Below are 23,388 nucleotides of genomic sequence, written 5' to 3' on the forward strand. Positions count from 1 at the left end.
TGGCATTCATGACGTTCTTAATAATTCAAAAGATTACAATAAGACGGAATCAAAACAAACTAATAGTCTTCTGTGTATGGGATTACACCAGAGATGTACCCATCGCTTTGTTCGTCACTTTCTTCAGATTCATCATAATCATATTGTGCATTGGCGTATAACGCCATTATCTCATCTCGTCTTTGCCGCAACCTATAATTAAATATCATGACAACCCTGGATCTTGTATCATTCGAATGTGCTAAATCAAAGAGTTGTTCAAGAAGATGTAGTCTCCATGTCTTCAGAATTTCATCAACCGGCAATGAATATTCCACCCCGTGTCGATAAGTCACTTTAACCGTTCTTGCTTGTTCATCCAAACCCCAACTGCTAACTGTTGGTAGACCAGTATTGTCAATATCATCATCATCATCATCATCCGCTGGAAATTTTCTCTTCAATCTTCTTATTACCTTTCAAGTCCTTTAACAATCGTCGGCCCTTGGAATCCCAAGGGCCAGAATATCCCTCTGAACGGCTTCATCCATACTAAGTATTGCCTTGATTGTCTTGACCTTCACCCTTCTCCTATCAGAGAACTTTAGGACGAAATGTCTCTCCGACCTCTCAAACCTCCATGCAATAACCTGAGCCATTTTTTAAGTTGTATGGCGTTTTATACAATGTGTGGCGTGTTAGAGAATGCATGGAGTGTTTAAGTTTTGTTTACCTGTTCTACTTATATAATGACTTTTTTGCCGCCATGTAGGAAGCATTCCTAAAACGTGACATGTAATTATGGCGTTTTGAAAAGTTAAATAAATTCAAGTACCCATGGAGTGACTTTTAATATAATAAATGTTAGTAATAAAGTTTCCGTCGTTTCAGTTTAGTATTTGTAGTTACTGTTTGTTCAGCTTCATCTGTTAAGCCTGTAACACGTCCCATCTTTTAGATTTTGGCGTCTTGTATTTTTAATGGCGTTTAGACAAAGATGGCACATTGTTCTATTCTCTTGTACATTGTTTTATACATTTTTTTTGGAGTTTTTAATAATACTTGTCTAAAGTAATTTTATTATAGTATTAGAGCTTGGCGTTGTGTCATCTTGGCGTTTTATAAGCATTTTTTTAGAGAAATAATGTATTTTTTAGCGGAAAATTAGATAACAAACCACAAAAAAAATAGAAGCGAAAAAATAAATTAAAAAATCTGAATCCAAGGTCTCTCTCAAATCTTCACTGTCATCTCTTTTGAAACTACAAGAACTGTCACAAATATATGGAGTTTTCGTTTGGTGTGATTTTATTACTGTTCGTTGTTGAAGTGGCTTTGTGGATGTTGGAGCCATAGATCGACGCCGTGTGGGTGGATGTTATTTGCTCATAATCTTCATTATCATCATGGAATCCAAAATAGAATTTATACTGGGATCAGTCTCTTCTTCTCATCCAAACCTTCTTCAAGAACAAAGAACACAAAATGACATATGACTGTCATCAGTCTCTTTTTCTTGAAGATTTGTCCATTTGATGCAGCAAAATCTTATTGAGTTACCCCCCTCACCTAACAATCCATTCAGTGAAACTTCACGCAGAACAATACTGAATATCAAAGAAACGATGTTTGCCATCTTTGATTTTTTTAACCTTTTTGGCGTCTTATAGTGAGTGGTATTTAGGAACCATGGCATTTGTTTTTTTGGTGTGATCAATGGAAGGTGTTGAGACGTTTCTCTTTATAGGCTGTCTTTGGCGCGTAGTTTAGGCGGGATATTATTATAATAAATGCAATTAATAAAGTATTCGTCGTTTCAGAAACTGTTTGTATTTACTGTTTTGCTCGGCATTATCTGTTAAGTCTGTAACACGTCCCATCCTTTATTTTTGGCGTTTTATATTTAATGGCGTTTTTGTAGGCCAAGATTATGAAATACACTAACTAAAACACAGAAAAAACTACGCAAGAAAAATAATATTTATTATTTGGCGTTTTGTATTTAGTTGGTGTTTTATATTTAATGGCGTTTATGTAAGAAACGATGTTTACCCTTTTACTCTTAATGAAGCATGTTCCAAGTAATAAAATTGATTTACACTTGTGTATTGATAATCAAGGGCTAGGATGAGTTCACTAGTGTTCACAATTAAAGAGGTTGTTCATTAATGAACCTAACTCTATATATTGATATGTTAAATAGTTTGATATTACACGAAAACCGGTATTATAATTATAATTAGTAAATAAACTAAAACAAAAATGTTTAAGTTTTAACATAAAAAATAACTTTAGGTAGTGTTAGGTACGCAGGAATGAGAGGCGTGATGATTTGGACCATTGCGGGGGAATGAAGAAAAGGGTGTGTGGTTGGTCAATTGAATAAAATCACACATTACATAAGGCATTCCATTCCTTCAAAATCATTCCATCCTCCCCTCATATTTTTTCCATTCCATCCCCTCTTGCACCCTTCATTAAAAACACCACAAGCCACCACCTGTAATGCCCGTTTATATATTTAAAAGTTCTAATATAAAAGATATCTTGAATTACATAACTACAAAATAAAAGTTTCAAGTGACAATTACTAGACAACTACCGACTAGTTTAAAACGCTAAGAACATGAGTAACAAGTTATTTACATCAACAACTTTGTCTAGATAGAGTTAAATTAAAGCGGAAGCTTTCAAAATGCGTGTTCGGTTCTTGGTAGCATGCTTGATCATCATCCGGTTAGTTCCCATCATCACCTAGAGTCAAAACCAGTCAAAATGTTAGTTTTGACATTTAAATAAAATGCATAAACAAGATTCTGCGTCAAATTATAAGAAAAATAAATATTTTCCAATACTGGTCCTGTCGCGTGTCGCGGAAGAATGCCGGTAGACCGTCGCGTATCGCGGCGGCTTCCGCGTGTCGCGGGGTTTCGAATGGAATCATCCGCGTGGCGCGGGAGAACCCTTTTTCCAGCAGGTGCAGGTTAAAATCCTGCACTTCTGCCCAGCTCCGGAAATTTACCATTTTCCAACTTTAAACTATGATAACTTTTTACTCGCTAGTCCGTTTTTACCGATTCTTTTTCCTATATGTCCGTAATAAAATTACGGATCTAACCATGTAAATTTCACATCACGGAAACCGAGATACCAACAATTTGTCCCCCATTTCCTTGTTTCGTTTATCCATCCCATTAACAATGGTTGCATTGTACCACTTTTAGTTTCTTAATACACTTAGTATGCTTACCCAATATCCCAGGCTTATAACCTTAGTGTAATTACGCCATTCCTGGCTTTGTGTTCTCTTAGAACTATAGGCTTATTTCTTCGGAATTCAAACATTTCGTTTTAAGTAACAAATGTACTTACTTCTTGTTGTTTGATCCAATATCCCGGATTCACAACTTTAAGTATCAAAGCTGAATTCATAAGTGTAGTGCTATCCAACACTTAACAACATATAAGACTTTCAAGTCGTTACTTTCATAATTCATTCTATGACTTCAATTCAATCCGTTTGGCTACATAGTGAAAACCATCACTTTACTAATAAGCCAACCTAATTTCCAAACCTTTATTTTGACCCGTTTGATGGTCGAGTGAACTTCGCCACTTTAAAGACACATCAACGCATCTGTTACACTACGACTCCATTACACATTAGACCCAAATGAATAAGCATAATTTAACGAGACTAAAGTCACGTACCTTTAAAGCACACCTTTTCCACGAGTATCCCCTCTGGCGTGTCCGCTTGACGTCCCGGATTCCTTGCCTAAAGAGTTCAATTCGTAAAAAATTTAGAACTCTTTTATAAGCTTTAACGCATTATTTCTTAACATGGTCAAATCTGCGTTTTCACCCAACATTTAACATTTTAACCCTCCTTTAGGCGTTTTATCAAACACCTAACGGGTCAGATTTCTACATGATTTAAACCAAGTCCTTGACTTGAAATTATCACTCAAACTAACTTCAATTAGACAATATACACATATTTTAACATCAATAATTTTAGAGATCATCTCCTAATTTCAATTTACTCCAAAGCAAGAGCCTTAATCCTAGTGTTTATTAAGCTTCTACTAACACATTAATCACCTAAAATGGTGATTATGAATCTTACAATTTGCATGCAAGGCTTTAACAAGAATTCACCTAGGGTTTATCCCTAGACATCATATCTCTTCTATTTTCATCATTATAACATCAAAATCAAGCTAAACATTCGATTTTCATCATATGCTAGAGATTTGAATCGAATCAAAACAACCTAAATTGGCATACCTTATGATCCCTTTGATGAGGAGATTACGAATCTATGTTCTGATTTTGATTTCACCTTGGATTGAGCCTTCAATTTGTGAGTTTTAGTGACATTAGGATTTTGAGAATGGGGGGGTCGCCCCTTCCTGCTGTTGATCGACCAACACCTCAAAATGGGGTGTTTGGTTTTGTTTTTTATTAACTTAACTAATATAAGTTTCAATTTTAACAATATAGGCCCTTCCACTTTTATTTAACATATAGTTTGGCTATTTTAACCCTTTTTCAAGTTATTTCTAAACTTGTAGTTAACTAGGTTACAATTTCCTAGTTAATTAATTCTTATTTAATCAAACTTCATAATTATAACATAAAGTTTTATATTTCCGGGGTGTTACAAGTCTACCCCCCTTAAAAGGGTTTCGTCCCCGAAACCGAAATACGTACCAAATAATATAGGGTAGAGCCGTTGCATCTCCTCCTCGGACTCCCAGGTGGTATCCGAACCCTTCCTATGTTCCCATTTGACCTTCACTTGGTTAATCTTCTTGTTTCTCAAACCCTTCACTTTACAATCCAAAATCGCAATTGGCCTTACTGCATAGGTGAGGCTGTTATCCACCTCGATATCATCATAGTGGATACGAGTAGTTTAATCTGCTAAACATTTTCGGAGATGCGACACATGGAATGTGCTATGTATTCCACTCAACTCCTCAGGCAGTTCGAGACGGTATGATACCTTACCAACTCGTTCAACGATTTCGAATGGTCCAATAAATCGTGGGCTCAATTTTCCTCTTTTTCTAAACCGTATTATTCCCTTCCACGGCGATACCTTCAACATTACTTTATCGCCCACCTGAAATTCAATCGGCCTCCTTCGTTTATCCGCATATGACTTTTGTCGATCCTGGGCCGCTTTTAGATGAGTTCGGACCAAGTCGATCTTCTCATTCGTAGTTCGGATTATATCAGTAGGTGCTAATCCTCGTGGACCCACTTCTCCCCAACATACCGGGGTTCGACACTTTCTACCATATAACATTTCATACGGGGCCATTCCGATGCTCACGTGATAGCTATTGTTATATGAGAACTCGACCAAGGGTAGATGGACATCCCAACTACCCCCGAAGTCGATAATGCAAGCTCGTAACATATCTTCCAACGTTTGTATTGTTCATTCACTTTGCCCATCCGTTTGAGGATGGTACGCAGTGCTAATGAACAATTTAGTTTCCATTTGCTCTTGGAATCTACGCCAAAAGTCCGAAGTAAACCGAGTATCCCTGTCGGACACAGTGGATATCGGCACCCCATGGCGCGCCACGATTTCATTGGTATACACTTCTGACATTTTTTCAGATGTATAGGTCTCACGAATCGGAAGGAAGTGAGCACTCTTTGTCAATCTATCTACAACTACCCATATAGCATCAAAACCACGGCTGGTTTTGGGCAGTTTGGTCAGCAAGTCCATTGTAATTTGTTCCCACTTCCAAACTGGAATGTCCAATGGTTGCAACTTACCGTATGGCTTCTGATGCTCTGCTTTGACTTGTAAACAAGTCAGACACTTCTCCACATACCTCACAATATCTCTTTTCATTCCGGGCCACCAATAATTTTGTTTCAAATCCTTATACATTTTAGTTGCCCCTAGGTGGATCGAATAATGGGATTTATGGGCCTCGTCAAGTAGAAGTGCCTTGGCTATACATGAGTTTGGGACCCAAATCCTCCCAAATCGAGTTTTCAACCCATAGTTACCGTTCACCATGTCTTTTAACTGCCCAACTATTCTTTCCTTCTTCACATTTTCTTCCTTTATTGCTTCAGTCTGAGAATTTCGGATTTGATCAAGCAAACTCGATGTCACAATTAGTTGCATCGATCGTACTCGGATAGGTGTATAATCTGTCTTTCGGCTCAACGCGTCCGCCACTATATTAGCCTTCCCGGGGTGGTATTGTATATCACAATCAAAGTCTTTGACAGTTTCCAACCACCGCCTCTGCCTCATAATTAATTCCCTCTGATCGAAGAAATACTTCAAGCTTTTATGGTCGGTAAAGATAGTGCATTTTACCCCATACAAATAATGCCTCCATATTTTCAAAGCGAACACCACCGCCGCCAACTTGTAACACCTCGAAAAATTTCGTCCAATAATGTCTTGACACGTGTCATAAGGTTCCGGTATGTGAAAACACACTTTAGAGGGACTAAAGTTGACAAACAGTGAAAACTATGGAATGTAAGGGTCCAAAGTGTCAACAATGGATAAATAGACTCTATAATAACCCTACATAATGTTTATAACCTTGAACGGATGGTTCATGGATCATACGACGCGGAAATTGCACAAAAGTGAGGAATTACAAACTATAGGGGCCAAAAGTGTCAACATGTTGAATTTATACCTCTGAGTGAACTTTTGGCAGACCCAAAGCATTGTAATGCTAAAATATACTCACTAGAATATGTGGTAAAAATTTCGTGAAGTTTCGTTATCGTATGAGAAAGTTATGGCCAAAACCGTACTTGAGGGGTTAAAAGCGTCAACGTCGAATTTCATGGCTTTTCGGTTGAGCGCAAAGTTTTCCGAGGACATTACCATGTTGGTAAATGTCCCAAGGTTCTTAAAACCAAGTTTGGGGGTTTACGAGTCAAGATAAGCAGCAAAACATCGCGTACGAAGGTCAGGGGCCAAAGCTGCCAATTATAGAAAGTTGCTGACCTGACCAGGTCCCTTGCGGACCGTATGGAGAGGACCTTACTTTCCGTATAAGGTGCCCAGTATCACAGTTTCACGAATTCAGTTATTTGGGTCCGAAATTTGAGTTGGAAACAGCTAATATCTCCTCCAAAATGCTCCAATGGATGGTCTTGCATGCCTAGGCTACTGAGAAGCTCCCTTTAACATCTGAATTCACCATAAATTGATCAAAAGCTCTCATTTGTGAGGCACTTGCATTGTGTTCAAGAGCAAAGCAACTTCAAGATCTCTCAAGACAAACTTCTGGAGCAATTCTGAGCGACAAGGCAGCCTCCTAGTGTTAACTAAGCTTCATTAGGATCTTTGTAAGCTTCCATATCAGTCTATAATTCGTTCTTGCTTAGATTAATTGTTAAAAGTCAAACCGTTGTTCATATAGTTTGACTTTTCGATTAAACGAGTTTGGCTCTGTCATTTCTCAAATGGAAACCACTGATATGTTGGTATTTATGTGGGAAACAAACCCTCAAAAGGGTATTCTCTGATTCCCACTTTATGCATGCTAATTGTCGAGTCAAAATTGTTTCTAAAAAGTCAACAGAAATCGTTTTTGCGAAAAATAGCTTAAATGGTAATGTAGATGACATGCAATCAGTTTGATCATCAAAAATAACTTATGATGAATATAAGAATGTGTTTTATCATAATCAACTCGACAATCTTTAGTATAAATATGAATCGGAACCGAAAGTCTTGTAAAACGACTTTTTCGTAGACTATCGATTCGGATCCGTGCATGCATGTTTGAGATCTGTATTGGAGTGTATTTTTAGACCATTTTTATTTTAGTATAACTTTCTGGAATTTTTGATACTTGAGTCTATACTTAGCCGATTCATTTGCATGTTTCCGATTTATGCTTAAAGTTGACTATTTTGCCCTTTTTGATATAAAACGTGATTTTTGGAAAAGTGAAAGAGTAGAAATCTTTATCTCTAATTTATAAACTTGCACCAAAAATTTGAGACCAGTTGGTGATCCAGATTTTGAGTTATGGCTGATAGCGTAAAACTATATCTTAAAGTTACATAAACGGCGCATTTCGCGTATAGCCCATTTCAGGCCACGTTTTGATATAAAACTTTTTACCCACTGATGTTATATAATATTTTGGGATTTTTGATGATTTTTATTTAATTTTTGGCTGATCGGATCATACATCGCTAAGTCGATTCGGTTAATGCCGGTTATGACCATTTAAGCCATAAAATGAGTTTTATACATTCTTTTGACCCGAAACCTTTTTCTACTAATTTTATTTGTTAAGTAAATTATTTGGAGCTTTTTGGAAATATAAAAATCTCAGCTTTCCTTTGAAAACCCGGAAACGGCTCTAAATCGCATTTTTAAGTGTTTCTAGCGTATAGTAGGCGTTATACTCATTTTAAACATATAAGACTCATACCCACTGATGTAATTAGTATATTTTCATATAATAACAGTAAGTATAAATGTTTGAACTCAGATTTCCAGTTTTGGCAGTTTTAGCCCTTGTGAAATTACTAAAATACCCCTACGGTGCATAGTTTGATTTTAAATGATAAGTTTTGTATACGGGTCATACTCTACTGTTATAATATATCAAATGAAGTATATTTACTGTATAAATCAGACCCGTAACTCAGATTTCCAATTTGACTCTTTTATAATCTTTTAAATGACCAAAATGCCCTTAGGAGGTGTAAATTGAGTTTAAAATCATCCGGGGCATAATAGAACATAACTTACTGATATTATATCATATTTAAAGCATATTATCTCAGGGAACTTGCATTTGACTCTTTTGGCTACCCGTAACGCCCTTTTTGCGTTCGGTTCAGTTTACGTAACTAGTTTGCGTAAATTGACCGAAACGGGTCAAACGTTATCATTTTTATCTCAAAATCCAGAATGTATTTAGCATACCCATATTATACAAGTATTCAAACTTGTCGGGTCTAAATCACATTCTATCCGGTCTTTCGCTTAGTCGTGCGCTTGTACCATATCGTCCTTAAAACTAACCGGTCAAAGCGTAGGCTTAAATAAAAGACCCGTTAGGAATCTAATAGGTTATTATAAACCTTTGTTCCAGATTAGGAGGCCCAGTAAAAGCTATCTACACTTACCAATTGTGATTCATACTTGCTCAGGTAAATACATTTTGACTTATTTTCCCTATACGGGCTTGGGGTACGGTATATAGAATACCGCTTGATCGAGCGCACAAATCCTGCGCCTTGGGTGTACAGTTGTGTGACTCGTTTAAACAGTCTTGTCTTACTTTAGGCTTTGGGGGGTTGTTGACCGTGTCCCGGATATCCTTGGCATTATCTTACGAGATGGCCACGACCAGAGCACGGGGTGTAGGCGTACACCCGACGTGTATAACTCTTTAATGTGGTGTGTCATTTAATCTTTAGCCCGGACAGCAGATCCCGGGCCACCAAAAGTACGAGTACATGTAATTCGTTCACAAGTTTATATTGCATAATTATCCCAAGTTAATAAAAATATTTATGCCTTGTGCATTTAAATCAATTTTCAATCATTTTCAAAATGAGTCAGTTGATTTGTATTTACCAGTGTAAACTGACGTATTTTTCCCAAAAGGTTAAGTGCAGGTACTAAACGAACTAGGCTGGCTGTTTCCTAAGAGCGTCCACTATAGTCTCGCAAGCTCGGACGACAAATAAACTGTTGAACAATTTATCTTATTTTATTTTGATCCGCCTGTGGATCCGTTTCAACTACTTATGATGTTTATTATTACATTTTAATTAAAGTTGAAATGAATCTATTTCTGCTTCCGCTGTGCATTATTATATTGTGTTGTTTGTCTATGACGATGCCAACCACGTCACTGTACCCCACACCGGGCCCACCGGTGACACGTGGAGGTCGGGGTGTGACAGGTTGGTATCAGAGCCAACGCTGAGTGAATTAAACACTAGTCTTTTGTGTTTAATCTCAGTTACACAATTGCACATTCCTCGATTTTCGAGTCTAGACAAAGAACTTAGGAAATGTTCAAAATTTCGTTTATTTTTATTTTCATTTTCTAACTTTGTCTCATATATATATATTTTTGTTGTGCAACTTGTTTGATTTTTGACAGGTTCAACATGCCGCCACGAGTTCGAGGAAGGGGACGAGGAGGATTCGCCACAACACATGACCACGAGGCAGGGCCTTCGCACAGGCGACCCCATCGGCATCCCACAACACTGCTGCCCACGATCTTTGGAGATCATTTGCTGAACCAGCCAGGCACTCGGTTTCACTGAGTACCTCACCATCCCTACCTCACTCCTTTGGGCCACATTCTGAAAATGGGCCCCATGACTCCCATGGATCTTTCATACCCCTACACCAGTCACCTCACCACTACCCAGCACCAGTTTATCAGGGCCTGTATAACCCTGATGCCTACTTGGATGAACCAGTGGGTCATAACCCACTAGGACCTGAAGACCACTTCTCTGGTGGCAACGAGATGGAGGTCGACGAGGACACCGATCCCTCCATGCCACCGTCCGGCACTCCCAACCATCCAATTGAGATATCAGATGGGTCACCATACAGGGGATCACCTTTCAATGGTGTTGACAGCTACGAGGAGAGGTTTAAGCAGCACGACTGGGTCTATACCCCCAGCTACCATAACTCCCCCCATGCACCAGTCTTACCACGGTTCTCCCGTGCACTCTCAGCACCACTCCCAGCAGCAGCAGCTTCAGCAGCAGCCCCAGCAGCAGGACCCATCTGAGGCCTTCTGGCGCGACGTAGTCACTCCGTCGCCACCACCACCACCGGTTTTGCCTCCTCCGCCTCAGAGGCCAAGGAGGAACGCGCGTATGTCTACGCGAGGAGGGATTCACATTGGCACCCCTCGACATTCAGGTAGCGGCCGCTACTCGCTGCTCCACGAGGAGTCAGAGATGGGAGAATCTCAGCATCCCGTCTCAGAGGTTTCTTCTGCGCCTATTGCGCCACCGCCACCGCAAAATTTTGGAGAGCCAATCCCTGCGTATGCTAGCGCAGCACAGTTCAACCCTTTCGAGCCGACTTTTCCTCCCGGTTATGATTATACGGGAGATCCCTACTGGTTAGCTTCAGGCTACAACCCTCTCAACCAGGAGAGTGTTTTTGGAGGTCCCTGGGCTACGGGACAATCAGCTTTTGGGTACTTACCGCAAGGGTACCAGCAGCCGCAGCCTCCATAGCCACCGCAGTATCAGCCACCGCCGCCGGCGCCGATGATGTCGCCACCGCAAGTCCAAGAAATCCTGCAAGGGATACACGACGTGCGACGGGAATTGCAACATGATCGCCGACACAACCGCGGTATGTTCAAGAAGATGGTTGACTTGATTAAGGGTAAGAGTAAGAAGGATTATTAAATCCTGTGTTGTTAGCTCTTTTACTCATGTCCCTGCGTGGACATTTATTCCTGTATTCTACCCCTGCGTGGGTATATTTCTCTTGTTCTACCCCTGAGTGGGTATGTTGTTTCTGTTAACCCCTGCGTGGGTTTGTTTTGTCTGTTTGTTTGTTTTGTTTGTTGTTATTTGGTTTAGCCCCTGCGTGGGCATGCTATTTGAGAAAAGTCCCGTTTAGGGCAAAAGTTGTACTAGTTTACTTTAATTAAAATGGTTAATTTAAAATTTTTCTTCATTTTATTTATGTGCATGAATATAATATTCAAATAAATGGAAAATATCAACTTTTATTTGATTTGCCATTTAATAAGGATCTTAGTAAGGTAAAACCTAGCTTGAATGTCTTATTAACAGGCCTGGCCAATATGGTAAAACCTGGTTGAAAAGATTCAACTCTCTGTTAACATCTGAAAACATGTTAACATTCTTGACTAAGCGTGATTCGTAAAATTACACATGTCACCCTTTTTAATAAATTATCTACAGATTGTATCTGTATACAAGTCTGATTGTGACTTGATACCTACGGGTTATGACTATGTCGTATAAAGCAAAAAGGCAGTTGTGGTCTATGACACCCTGCCAAGGAAAGGATTATTTGTTTAATTATACAATGCTAATCCTATAAAAATCTAAATTTATAATTTAGAAGTTGTCCGAAGTGACTAGGCCTATTGTGCCAATATATATATATTTCATTCCATAATATAGTTGCTAATAAAAGCCCTGAATGAAATTAAATAAATTAACTATTATGATTCTTAATATCATGGTTAATAAATCGTCTAGAACGATAATACTGTTAGGTTTCTAAATAAGACCTTGTCCTTTTATGTAGCTTAAAACTACATGGCCAAATCGGAGGAGACCAACAGTCATTCTGGAGAACACCCAGATGATACAAAGATTCACGTCACTGGTGCGGAACTGCAAGCACTGGTTGAAAACGCTGTTGCCAAAGCTATGGATAGGCAATTCAGGGAATCTAGCGGGACTCGGAGTAGAACCCGAACCGTATCGCACGTCAAGCCCAAGACTCATTCAGAGGCTCATAGTAAGCCACCTTCTAAGAAGAATGAGCCGAAGAAGGATGAGGGGGATAATCACTCCTCCAACCACAGCAGTATTCCTAAGCAAGAAATCAAGCTGAAGCATGATACGCACAGCAAGTCCTGTACGTACAAGTATTTCGTTTCATGCAAACCCAGAGATTTTACTGGGGAAAAAGGAGCAGTTGACTGCATGACATGGATTGATGAGATGGATACAGTTGTTGACATCAGCGGGTGTGCTGATAGGGACGTTGTGAAGTACGTGTCCCAGTCATTCAAGGGAGATGCTCTAGCATGGTGGAAGTCTCTTCTACAAGCTGCCGGTAAGGCCGCTCTGTAAAGCTTGACATGGGATCAGTTTGTAGCCCTAATCAAAGAGAATTTCTGCCCGCAGCACGAGGTCGAAAGGATTGAGTCGGATTTCGTATCCCTTGTGATGAAGAACCTCGATTGTCAGGCATATCTCACTACATTCAACACCTTATCTCGATTAGTGCCGTATTTGGTGACCCCGGAGCCGCGTAGGATCGCTCGTTTTATTGGGGGTCTGGCACCGGAGATAAAGGCGAGCGTTAAGGCATCAAGGCCTACGACATTCAGATCCGTAGCTGATCTATCCCTCTCCCTCACTCAAGATGTAGTCAGATTGAGAGCTATGAAGAGCTCAGAGGAAAACAAGAGGAAACGTGAGGATGACACCTCACGAAGATCGGAGAAACGACACAGAGGGAACAACGACCATAAGAAAGGGTCGGGATTTAGGAAGGGAGATCATCAATCGGGTGAAAAACCCAGATGCAAGACCTGCAAGAGACACCATTTTGGGAAATGTCGTTTGGAAGCGAAATCCCAGTCTCACGAAAAACGGTGTGGAATCTGCAAGTCCACAGACCATAAAGCCTTAGATTGCAAGAAGATTAAGGACGCAACTTGTTTTGGTTGCAATAAGAAAGGGCACATCCGGCCAAATTGCCCAAAGAATGCGAAGAAAGCTGATGAGGGAAAGAAGACTAATGCGAGAGTCTTCAGAATGGACGCCAAGGAAGCAGTTCTAGACGACAACGTCATTACAGGTACGTTTCTTGTAAATGATGTTTTTGCTAGAGTCTTGTTTGATTCAGGAGCTAATAAGTCATTTGTAGATGATAAGTTTTGTAAGCTGTTAAACCTTCCTGTTAAAACCTTAAGTGTGAAATATGAGGTGGAATTAGCCGATGGAACCATAGAAACCGCCTCGACTGTTCTAGATGGAGGTGTTATATCCATTAGGAATCATTCTTTCCTGTTATCCTTGCTTCCCTTTAAGCTAGCTGGATTCGATATAGTGATAGGCATGGATTGGTTAGCGCAAAACCAAGCCCAGATTGTGTGCAACAGAAAGCAAGTAGTAGTGAAGACTCCGTCTGGTTTGTCACTCACTATTCAAGGAGATACCCAGCATGGATTGCCTGAGCAAGTGTCCATGCTCAAGGCATCCAGATGCATGCAGAAGGGATGTGTCATTTATATGGCACAAGTTACCATTGATGAGCCGAAGCCGAAGATTGAAGATATCCCTGTTATCTCAGAATACCCTGAAGTATTCCCTGAAGAACTACCCGGTTTGCCACCAGATAGGCAAGTGGAGTTTCGGATAGACATCATTCCAGGCGCTGCGCCTGTAGCAAGAGCACCATACAGATTGGCACCAACGGAGATGAAGGAGTTGAGGACGCAGTTGGATGAACTGCTAGCTAAAGGTTTTATTAGACCTAGCTCGTCTCCTTGGGGAGCGCCAATCTTGTTCGTTAAAAAGAAGGATGGATCGATGCGTCTGTGCATCGATTACCGTGAGCTTAACAAGGTCACTATCAAGAATAGGTACCCGTTACCCAGGATCGACGATCTGTTCGATCAGTTGCAAGGAGCAAGCTATTTCTGCAAGATCGACCTGAGGTCAGGTTATCATCAGCTAAAGGTCAAGGAGGAAGACGTACACAAGACAGCGTTCAGGACTCGTTATGGACATTACGAGTTCCTAGTGATGCCGTTTGGGCTCACTAACGCACCAGCCGCATTCATGGATCTCATGAATCGTGTCTGCAAGCCCTATTTAGATAAATTCGTTATCGTCTTTATTGACGACATCCTTATCTACTCGAAGAGCCAAGCTGACCATGAGAAACACCTTCGTTGTATTCTCAAACTTCTGCATCAAGAGAAGCTTTATGCCAAATTTTCGAAGTGTGAATTTTGGCTTCGAGAAGTCCAATTCCTTGGACATGTAGTAAGCGAGCGTGGTATCCAAGTAGATCCCGCTAAAGTAGAAGCAGTCATGAACTGGCAGGAGCCGAAGACTCCTACCGAGATTCGCAGTTTCCTCGGATTGGCAGGATATTATAGGCGATTTATCGAGAACTTTTCAAGAATTGCTGCGCCCCTAACTTCGTTGACTCGTAAGAAGATTAAGTTCGATTGGGGCCCTAAGCAGCAGGAATCCTTCGATATTTTGAAGAAGAAGTTGAGCAATGCTCCAGTGTTGACATTGCCCGATGGCGTAGAAGAATTTGTGGTGTACTGTGATGCGTCACACACTGGCATGGGCTGTGTACTCATGCAGAAAGGCAAAGTCATTGCCTACGCTTCTCGACAGCTAAAGGTGCACGAGAAGAACTACACCACCCACGATTTGGAATTGGGTGCAGTTGTATTTGCTTTGAAGCTATGGAGACATTACTTGTATGGAACCAAGTGTATAATATATTCAGATCACAAGAGTCTTCAACACTTGTTCAATCAGAAGGAATTGAACATGCGTCAAAGGCGATGGATGGAAACTTTAAATGATTATGACTGCGAGATAAGATACCATCCAGGCAAGGCAAATGTAGTTGCCGACGCCTTAAGCAGAAAGGAAAGGGTGAAACCAATCAGAATCAATGCCAAGCGCATTGAAATAAGAAATAATTTGAATGAAAGGGTGTTAGCTGCACAGAAGGAAGCTGTGTTGGAAGCTAACTATCCTGCAGAGAAGTTAGGAGTAACTGAGGAGCAGTTATCCTACGACAAAGATGGAATGCTACGACTAAACGGACGAATATGGGTTCCAGTTTATGGAGGACTTCGGGATGTTATCCTCCAGGAAGCCCACAGCTCTAAATATTCCGTTCATCCTGGAGCTGATAAGATGTACCAGGATTTGAAAGCAAACTACTGGTGGATTGGTTTGAAAAAGTCAGTAGCTGAGCATGTAGCTAAATGTTTGACTTGTCCGCAAGTCAAGGCTGAGCATCAGAAGCCGTCAGGTTTGCTTCAACAACCTGAAATTCCCAAGTGGAAATGGGAAATGGTGACAATGGATTTCATCACCAAGTTGCCGAAGACGAAAAAGGGAACTGATACCATATGGGTCATAGTAGATAGACTGACTAAGTCAGCTCATTTTCTACCCATCAAGGAGACGTATAGCTCCGATATGTTAGCTCAATTATACGTCGATAAGATTGTAGCATTGCATGGTATACCTATATCTATTATCTCCGATAGAGATAATAGATATACGTCGCATTTTTGGAAGAGTTTCCAGCAATCGTTGGGCACTCGTTTGAATTTTAGTACGGCTTATCATCCTCAGACTGATGGTCAGAGTGAGCGTACTATTCAAACCTTGGAAGACATGCTTCGTGCATGTGCGATCGATTTGGGTGGTAGTTGGGATAAGAACCTACCACTGATCGAATTCTCCTACAACAATAGCTACCATTCCAGCATAAAGGCTGCGCCTTTTGAGGCCTTATACGGTAGAAAGTGTAGATCGCCCATCTGTTGGGCAGAAGTTGGAGAAGTCCAACTGTCAGGACCAGATATCGTCTTTGAGACGACAGACAAGATCGTTCAGATTCGCGATCGTTTGAAAGCTGCCAGGGATAGGCAGAAAAGTTATGCGGATCCTAAGCGCAAAGATTTTCACTTCGATGTAGGTGATAAGGTATTGCTTAAGGTATCGCCCTGGAAAGGGGTGATGCGATTTGGTAAGAAAGGCAAGCTAAGCCCGATATACATAGGACCTTTCGAGATCATCGAACGTGTCGGGGCAGTCGCTTACAAGTTAAACTTGCCTGAAGAACTTAGCGCTATTCATAATGTGTTCCACATCTGTAATTTAAAGAAGTGTTTCGCTGACGAATCACTGGTTATACCGCATACAGATATACACATAGACGAGAGTCTGAAGTTTGTGGAAAAACCTTTGTCGATTGAGGATCGACAGGTGAAGAAGCTTCGAAGGAAGCACGTGCCTATTGTTAAGGTCAAATGGGATGCCCGTAGAGGTCCCGAATATACGTGGGAAGTGGAATCCACGATGAAAGAAAAATATCCTCATTTGTTTCAGTAAATCTCGAGGACGAGATTTCTTTTAAGGGGGTGAGGATGTAACACCTCGAAAAATTTCGTCCAATAATGTCTTGACAATTGTCATAAGGTTCCGGTATGTGAAAACACACTTTAGAGGGACTAAAGTTGACAAACAGTGAAAACTATGGAACGTAAGGGTCCAAAGTGTCAACAATGGATAAATAGACTCTATGATAACCCTACATAATGTTTATAACCTTGAACGGATGGTTCATGGATCATACGACGCGGAAATTGCACAAAAGTGAGGAATTACAAACTATAGGGGCCAAAAGTGTCAACATGTTGAATTTATACCTCTGAGTGAACTTTTGTCAGACCTAAAGCATTGTAATGCTAAAATATACTCACTAGAATATGTGGTAAAAATTTCGTGAAGTTTCGTTATCGTATGAGAAAGTTATGGCCAAAATCGTACTTGAGGGGTTAAAAGCGTCAACGTCGAATTTCATGGCTTTTCGGTTGAGCGCAAAGTTTTCCGAGGACATTACCATGTTGGTAAATGTCCCAAGGTTCTTAAAACCAAGTTTGGGGGTTTACGAGTCAAGATAAGCAGCAAAACATCGCGTACGAAGGTCAGGGGCCAAAGCTGCCAATTATAGAAAGTTGCTGACCTGACCAGGTCCCTTGCGGACCGTATGGAGAGGACCTTACGGTCCGTATAAGGTGCCCAGTATCACAGTTTCGCGAATTCAGTTATTTGGGTCCGAAATTTGAGTTGGAAACAGCTAATATCACCTCCAAAATGCTCCAATGGATGGTCTTGCATGCCTAGACTACTGAGAAGCTCCCTTTAACATCTGAATTCACCATAAATTGATCAAAAGCTCTCATTTGTGAGGCACTTGCATTGTGTTCAAGAGCAAAGCAACTTCAAGAACTCTCAAGACAAACTTCTGGAGCAATTCTGAGCGACAAGGCAGCCTCCTAGTGTTAACTAAGCTTCATTAGGATCTTTGTAAGCTTCCATATCAGTCTATAATTCGTTCTTGCTTAGATTAATTGCTAAAAGTCAAACCGTTGTTCATATAGTTTGACTTTTCGATTAAACGAGTTTGGCTCTGTCATTTCTCAAATTGAAACCACTGATATGTTGGTATTTATGTGGGAAACAAACCCTCAAAAGGGTATTCTCTGATTCCCACTTTATGCATGCTAATTGTCGAGTCAAAATTGTTTCTAAAAAGTCAACAGAAATCGTTTTTGCGAAAAATAGCTTAAATGGTAATGTAGATGACATGCAATCAGTTTGATCATCAAAAATAACTTATGATGAATATAAGAATGTGTTTTATCATAATCAACTCGACAATCTTTAGTATAAATACGAATCGGAACCAAAAGTCTTGTAAAACGACTTTTTCGTAGACTATCGATTCGGATCCGTGCATGCATGTTTGAGATCTGTATTGGAGTGTAACTTTAGACCATTTTTATTTTAGTATAACTTTCTGGAATTTTTGATACTTGAGTCTATACTTAGCCGATTCATTTGCATGTTTCCGATTTATGCTTAAAGTTGACTATTTTGCCCTTTTTGATATAAAACGTGATTTTTGGAAAAGTGAAAGAGTAGAAATCTTTATTTCTAATTTATAAACTTGCACCGAAAATTTGAGACCAGTTGGTGGTCCAGATTTTGAGTTATGGCCGATAGCGTAAAACTATATCTTAAAGTTACATAAACGGCGCATTTCGCGTATAGCCCATTTCAGGCCACGTTTTGATATAAAACTTTTTACCCACTGATGTTATATAATATTTTGGGATTTTTGATGATTTTTATTTAATTTTTGGCTGATCGGATCATACATCGCTAAGTCGATTCGGTTAATGCCGGTTATGACCATTTAAGCCATAAAATGAGTTTTATACATTCTTTTGACCCGAAACCTTTTTCTACTGATTTTATTTGTTAAGTAAATTATTTGGAGCATTCTGGAAATATAAAAATCTCAGCTTTCCTTTGAAAACCCGGAAACGGCTCTAAATCGCATTTTTAAGCGTTTCTAGCGTATAGTAGGCGTTATACTCATTTTAAACATATAAGACTCATACCCACTGATGTAATTAGTATATTTTCATATAATAACAGTAAGTATAAATGTTTGAACTCAGATTTCCAGTTTTGGCAGTTTTAGCCCTTGTGAAATTACTAAAATACCCCTACGGTGCATAGTTTGATTTTAAATGATAAGTTTTGTATACGGGTCATACTCTACTGTTATAATATATCAAATGAAGTATATTTACTGTATAAATCAGACCCGTAACTCAGATTTCCAATTTGACTCTTTTATAATCTTTTAAATGACCAAAATGCCCTTAGGAGGTGTAAATTGAGTTTAAAATCATCCGGGGCATAATAGAACATAACTTACTGATATTATATCATATTTAAAGCATATTATCTCAGGGAACTTGCATTTGACTCTTTTGGCTACCCGTAACGCCCTTTTTGCGTTCGGTTCGGTTTACGTAACTAGTTTGCGTAAATTGACCGAAACGGGTCAAACGTTATCATTTTTATCTCAAAATCCAGAATGTATTTAGTATACCCATATTATACAAGTATTCAAACTTGTCGGGTCTAAATCACATTCTATCCGGTCTTTCGCTTAGTCGTGCGCTTGTACCATATCGTCCTTAAAACTAACCGGTCAAAGCGTAGGCTTAAATAAAAGACCCGTTAGGAATCTAATAGGTTATTATAAACCTTTGTTCCAGATTAGGAGGCCCAGTAAAAGCTATCTACACTTACCAATTGTGATTCATACTTGCTCAGGTAAATACATTTTGACTTATTTTCCCTATACGGGCTTGGGGTACGGTATATAGAATACCGCTTGATCGAGCGCACAAATCCTGCGCCTTGGGTGTACAGTCTTGAATAGTTTGTGCGACTCGTTTAAACAGTCTTGTCTTACTTTAGGCTTTGGGGGGTTATTGACCGTGTCCCGGATATCCTTGGCATTATCTTACGAGATGGCCACGACCAGAGCACGGGGTGTAGGCGTACACCCGACGTGTATAACTCTTTAATGTGGTGTGTCATTTAATCTTTAGCCCGGACAGCAGATCCCGGGCCACCAAAAGTACGAGTACATATAATTCGTTCACAAGTTTATATTGCATAATTATCCCAAGTTAATAAAAATATTTATGCCTTGTGCATTTAAATCAATTTTCAATCATTTTCAAAATGAGTCAGTTGATTTGTATTTACCAGTGTAAACTGACGTATTTTTCCCAAAAGGTTAAGTGGCGGTACTAAACGAACTAGGCTGGCTGTTTCCTAAGAGCGTCCACTATAGTCTCGCAAGCTCGGACGACAAATAAACTGTTGAACAATTTATCTTATTTTATTTGATCCGCCTGTGGATCCGTTTCAACTACTTATGATGTTTATTATTACATTTTAATTAAAGTTGAAATGAATCTATTTCTGCTTCCGCTGTGCATTATTATATTGTGTTGTTTGTCTATGACGATGCCAACCACGTCACTGTACCCCACACCGGGCCCACCGGTGACACGTGGAGGTCGGGGTGTGACACAACTCGAGGTCATGTCTAGGATATTTCTTTTCATGAGTTTTAAGCTGCCTTGAGGCATAGGCTATAACCTTGCCTCGTTGCATCAAAACGCAGCCAATCCCCGAATGCGATGCATCCGAGTAAACTGCCACATCATCCGTTCCGTCCGGTAATGACAATACCGGTGCATGGGTCAGTTTTTCCTTGAGTGTCTGGAACGCCCTTTCTTGATCTTCGCCCCAGATAAACTTTTCGTCCTTACGGGTTAACTTGGTTAATGGCATAGCAATTTTGGAGAAATCCTGTATGAATCTCCAATAATAACCCGCAAGCCCCAAAAAGCTTCTAACTTCCGAAGGATTCTTCGGTGGATTCCATCTTGTCACGGCTTCTATTTTCGACGGGTCTACTAACACTCCATTTGCACTAATGATGTGCCCAAGAAATTGCACCTCTCGTAGCCAGAAGGCACATTTTGAGAATTTTGCATACAATTTGTCTTTTCTGAGCGTCTCTAGTACTTCACGCAAATGACTTGTATGTTCTGCTTCATTCTTCGAATATATTAAGATGTCGTCAATGAACACTATCACTGACTTATCTAGCATAGGCTTGTAAACCCGGTTCATAAGGTCCATGAAAGCCGCGGGCGCATTAGTTAAACCAAAGGACATCACGAGGAACTCATAATGTCCGTACCGTGTATGAAAAGCCGTCTTCGGTATATCTTCCTCCTTGACTTTTAACTGATGGTATCCTGATCTAAGGTCGATTTTGGAGAACCAACTTGCGCCTTGCAATTGGTCAAATAGGTCATCAATCCTTGGGAGCGGATATCGATTTTTCACCGCGCATGCTCCCATCCTTCTTTTTCACACCCCACGGAGACACGCTCGGCCGTATAAACCCTTTGTCGAGGAGATCTTGAATTTGAGACATTAATTCTTGCAATTCCGAAGGTGCGAGCCAATACGGCGCCTTGGCCACAGGTTTCGCGCCCGGAATCAATTCGATTCCGAACTCTACCTCCCGTTCTAGCGGTATTCCCGGTAGGTCTTTCGGAAATACGTCGGCATATTCGCGTACCACTGGTACGTCTTCAATTTTTAGTGATCCTTTGTCTGGTTCATTTGCGTATATCATGAATGCCCTACAACCGTACCTCTTGAGTTTGTGAGCTTTTAACATTGAGCACATAACAGGATTACCCCCTTTCTCGCCATATATGGTAACCGATTTTCCGCATGGAGATGTTAATTTTATCTCCTTGCGGGAACATACGACTTTTGCATGGTGTCAGGATAACCAATCCATCCCGACCACTACATGAAATTCCCCCATTGACATAGGAATCAAGTCTATTGAATATTCCTCATCGTCAATGCTTATCTTACAATCTTGACATATATCACACACAAGGAAATTTTTGTTATCACCTATTTCTACCTCTAATGGCATAGGCAATTTCGTTAGTACAAAAGAAGGATGTCGAATAAATCCATGTGAGACAAAGGATTTATTCGCACCCGTATCAAATAACACATGCACGGGGATTGAATTTATAGCAAATATACCTGAGACCACATCGGGTTCCATTTTTGCCTCCACTGCTGTTAACTGGAAGGATCTTGCCTTTGCTCTCGGTACCTCATTAAGTGTATTCTTGTCATCTTTCTTTCCGATCAACTCCGGGCACTCGGATTTCTTGTGACCCGGCTGATAACATTTGTAACACACCGACACTTTCCCCGGGCACAACGCAGCCGTGTGCCCTGTCTTCCCACATATAGGACACGGCTTGTCCTTAAACCGGCACTCACCCTTGTGCCCTTTCCCGCATACTTTACAACTTGGGGAACTACTTTTTCCTTCTTGCTTCTTTGATGAGTCATTTGTGCGTGCCTTTTTCGTAGGACTTGGATTAACCACTTGCGTCCTTCTTTCACCCCTCTCAACTTGTTTCTTCAGCTCTATCTCCCTTTCCCGAGCGGCGTTGATGATTTCGGTGAGGGTTTCGTATTTTGAGGGAGTCATGAACTCCCGATACTCCGCACTTAGCATATTATAATAATAATACACCTTCTGTTCTTCGGTTGTCACCAATTCATCACAAAACCTTAGTTTGTCGAGAAAGATTCCTGTGATCTTATCAATAGATTTGCCCTTCTGTCTAAGCTGGATAAATTCTTCTTTGATTCGATTGATAACCGCTTTGGGACTGTGATGTTTAAGGAATGGTACCTTAAACTCGTCCCATGTCATCGCCTTTGCCTCTTCGCTACCAATTTCCTTTTTCTTATTATCCCACCAGTCTTTTGCTTGACCTCTCAGTTGACCCGTGCCATACGCCACGAAGTCATTCGTGTCACAGTGGGTTCTCTCAAACACCCCTTCTATATCACTCAACCACCTTTGGCACACTATCGGATCCACTTCTCCGTTGTAGAGTGGTGGTTTGCATGCCATAAATTCTTTGTACGAGCAACCCTTACGCTCTCCCAATTTCTCCTTAGCTAAATTGGCATTATCCTCCAATTTCTTAATTCTTTCATCCACCACTGATGACACCGTGTTTTGGATTTTATCGATGAAACCCGACAAACTGTTTTCGATTGCTTTTCCTACCTCTTCAGCAATCACTTCTCTTATTTGCTCGGTGACTTTCGGCACCGCATCATCATTATCTCCATCCTCCATCTTTAAACTGAAATGTTTATATCGAGTGTTAAACATTTCATCTATAGCATATGGTTTATCTATTTTGGTTTATTCAAGTTCATAACTTGTTTTCACCGTTCTTATTTCATGCATTTTCCGGGTTTGAGTGTGTTAACACGCTCTTCCCATGCATATCTATTCATCGTTTCCCTTTTTATACCAAGTAACTCTACTTAGAACAATTAACTCTTACTGGATGCTTAATCAAGCTCGAACCGAACACACTTCGTTAACAA

General features: G+C 40.3%; 1 protein-coding gene across 1 annotated transcript; it reads right to left on the reverse strand.

The window, feature by feature from the left end:
- Positions 1-21,730: 21,730 nt before the first annotated feature.
- LOC118486457 lies at positions 21,731-23,131 on the reverse strand. The gene is made up of 3 exons (XM_035982925.1): positions 22,514-23,131; positions 22,009-22,336; positions 21,731-21,831 (listed from the first exon to the last, which is right to left on the reverse strand). The coding sequence occupies exons 1-3, from the start codon at positions 23,129-23,131 to the stop codon at positions 21,731-21,733; spliced, it is 1,047 nt and encodes a 348-aa protein (XP_035838818.1).
- Positions 23,132-23,388: the final 257 nt, after the last annotated feature.

Source organism: Helianthus annuus, chromosome 14 (genome assembly GCF_002127325.2).
Source record: "Helianthus annuus cultivar XRQ/B chromosome 14, HanXRQr2.0-SUNRISE, whole genome shotgun sequence".
NCBI lineage: Eukaryota > Viridiplantae > Streptophyta > Magnoliopsida > Asterales > Asteraceae > Helianthus > Helianthus annuus.

Excerpts from the sequence above, each read along its gene's own strand:
- LOC118486457 (XM_035982925.1), bottom strand. The coding sequence starts at position 23,131 with ATGGAGGATGGAGATAATGATGATGCGGTGCCGAAAGTCACCGAGCAA. Across the intron at positions 22,337-22,513 it reads TGACAACCGAAGAACAGAAG|GCACGCACAAATGACTCATC; the intron begins GTGTATTATTAT and ends CCTACGAAAAAG. Across the intron at positions 21,832-22,008 it reads GGAACCCGATGTGGTCTCAG|ATTGTAAGATAAGCATTGAC; the intron begins GTATATTTGCTA and ends ATATATGTCAAG.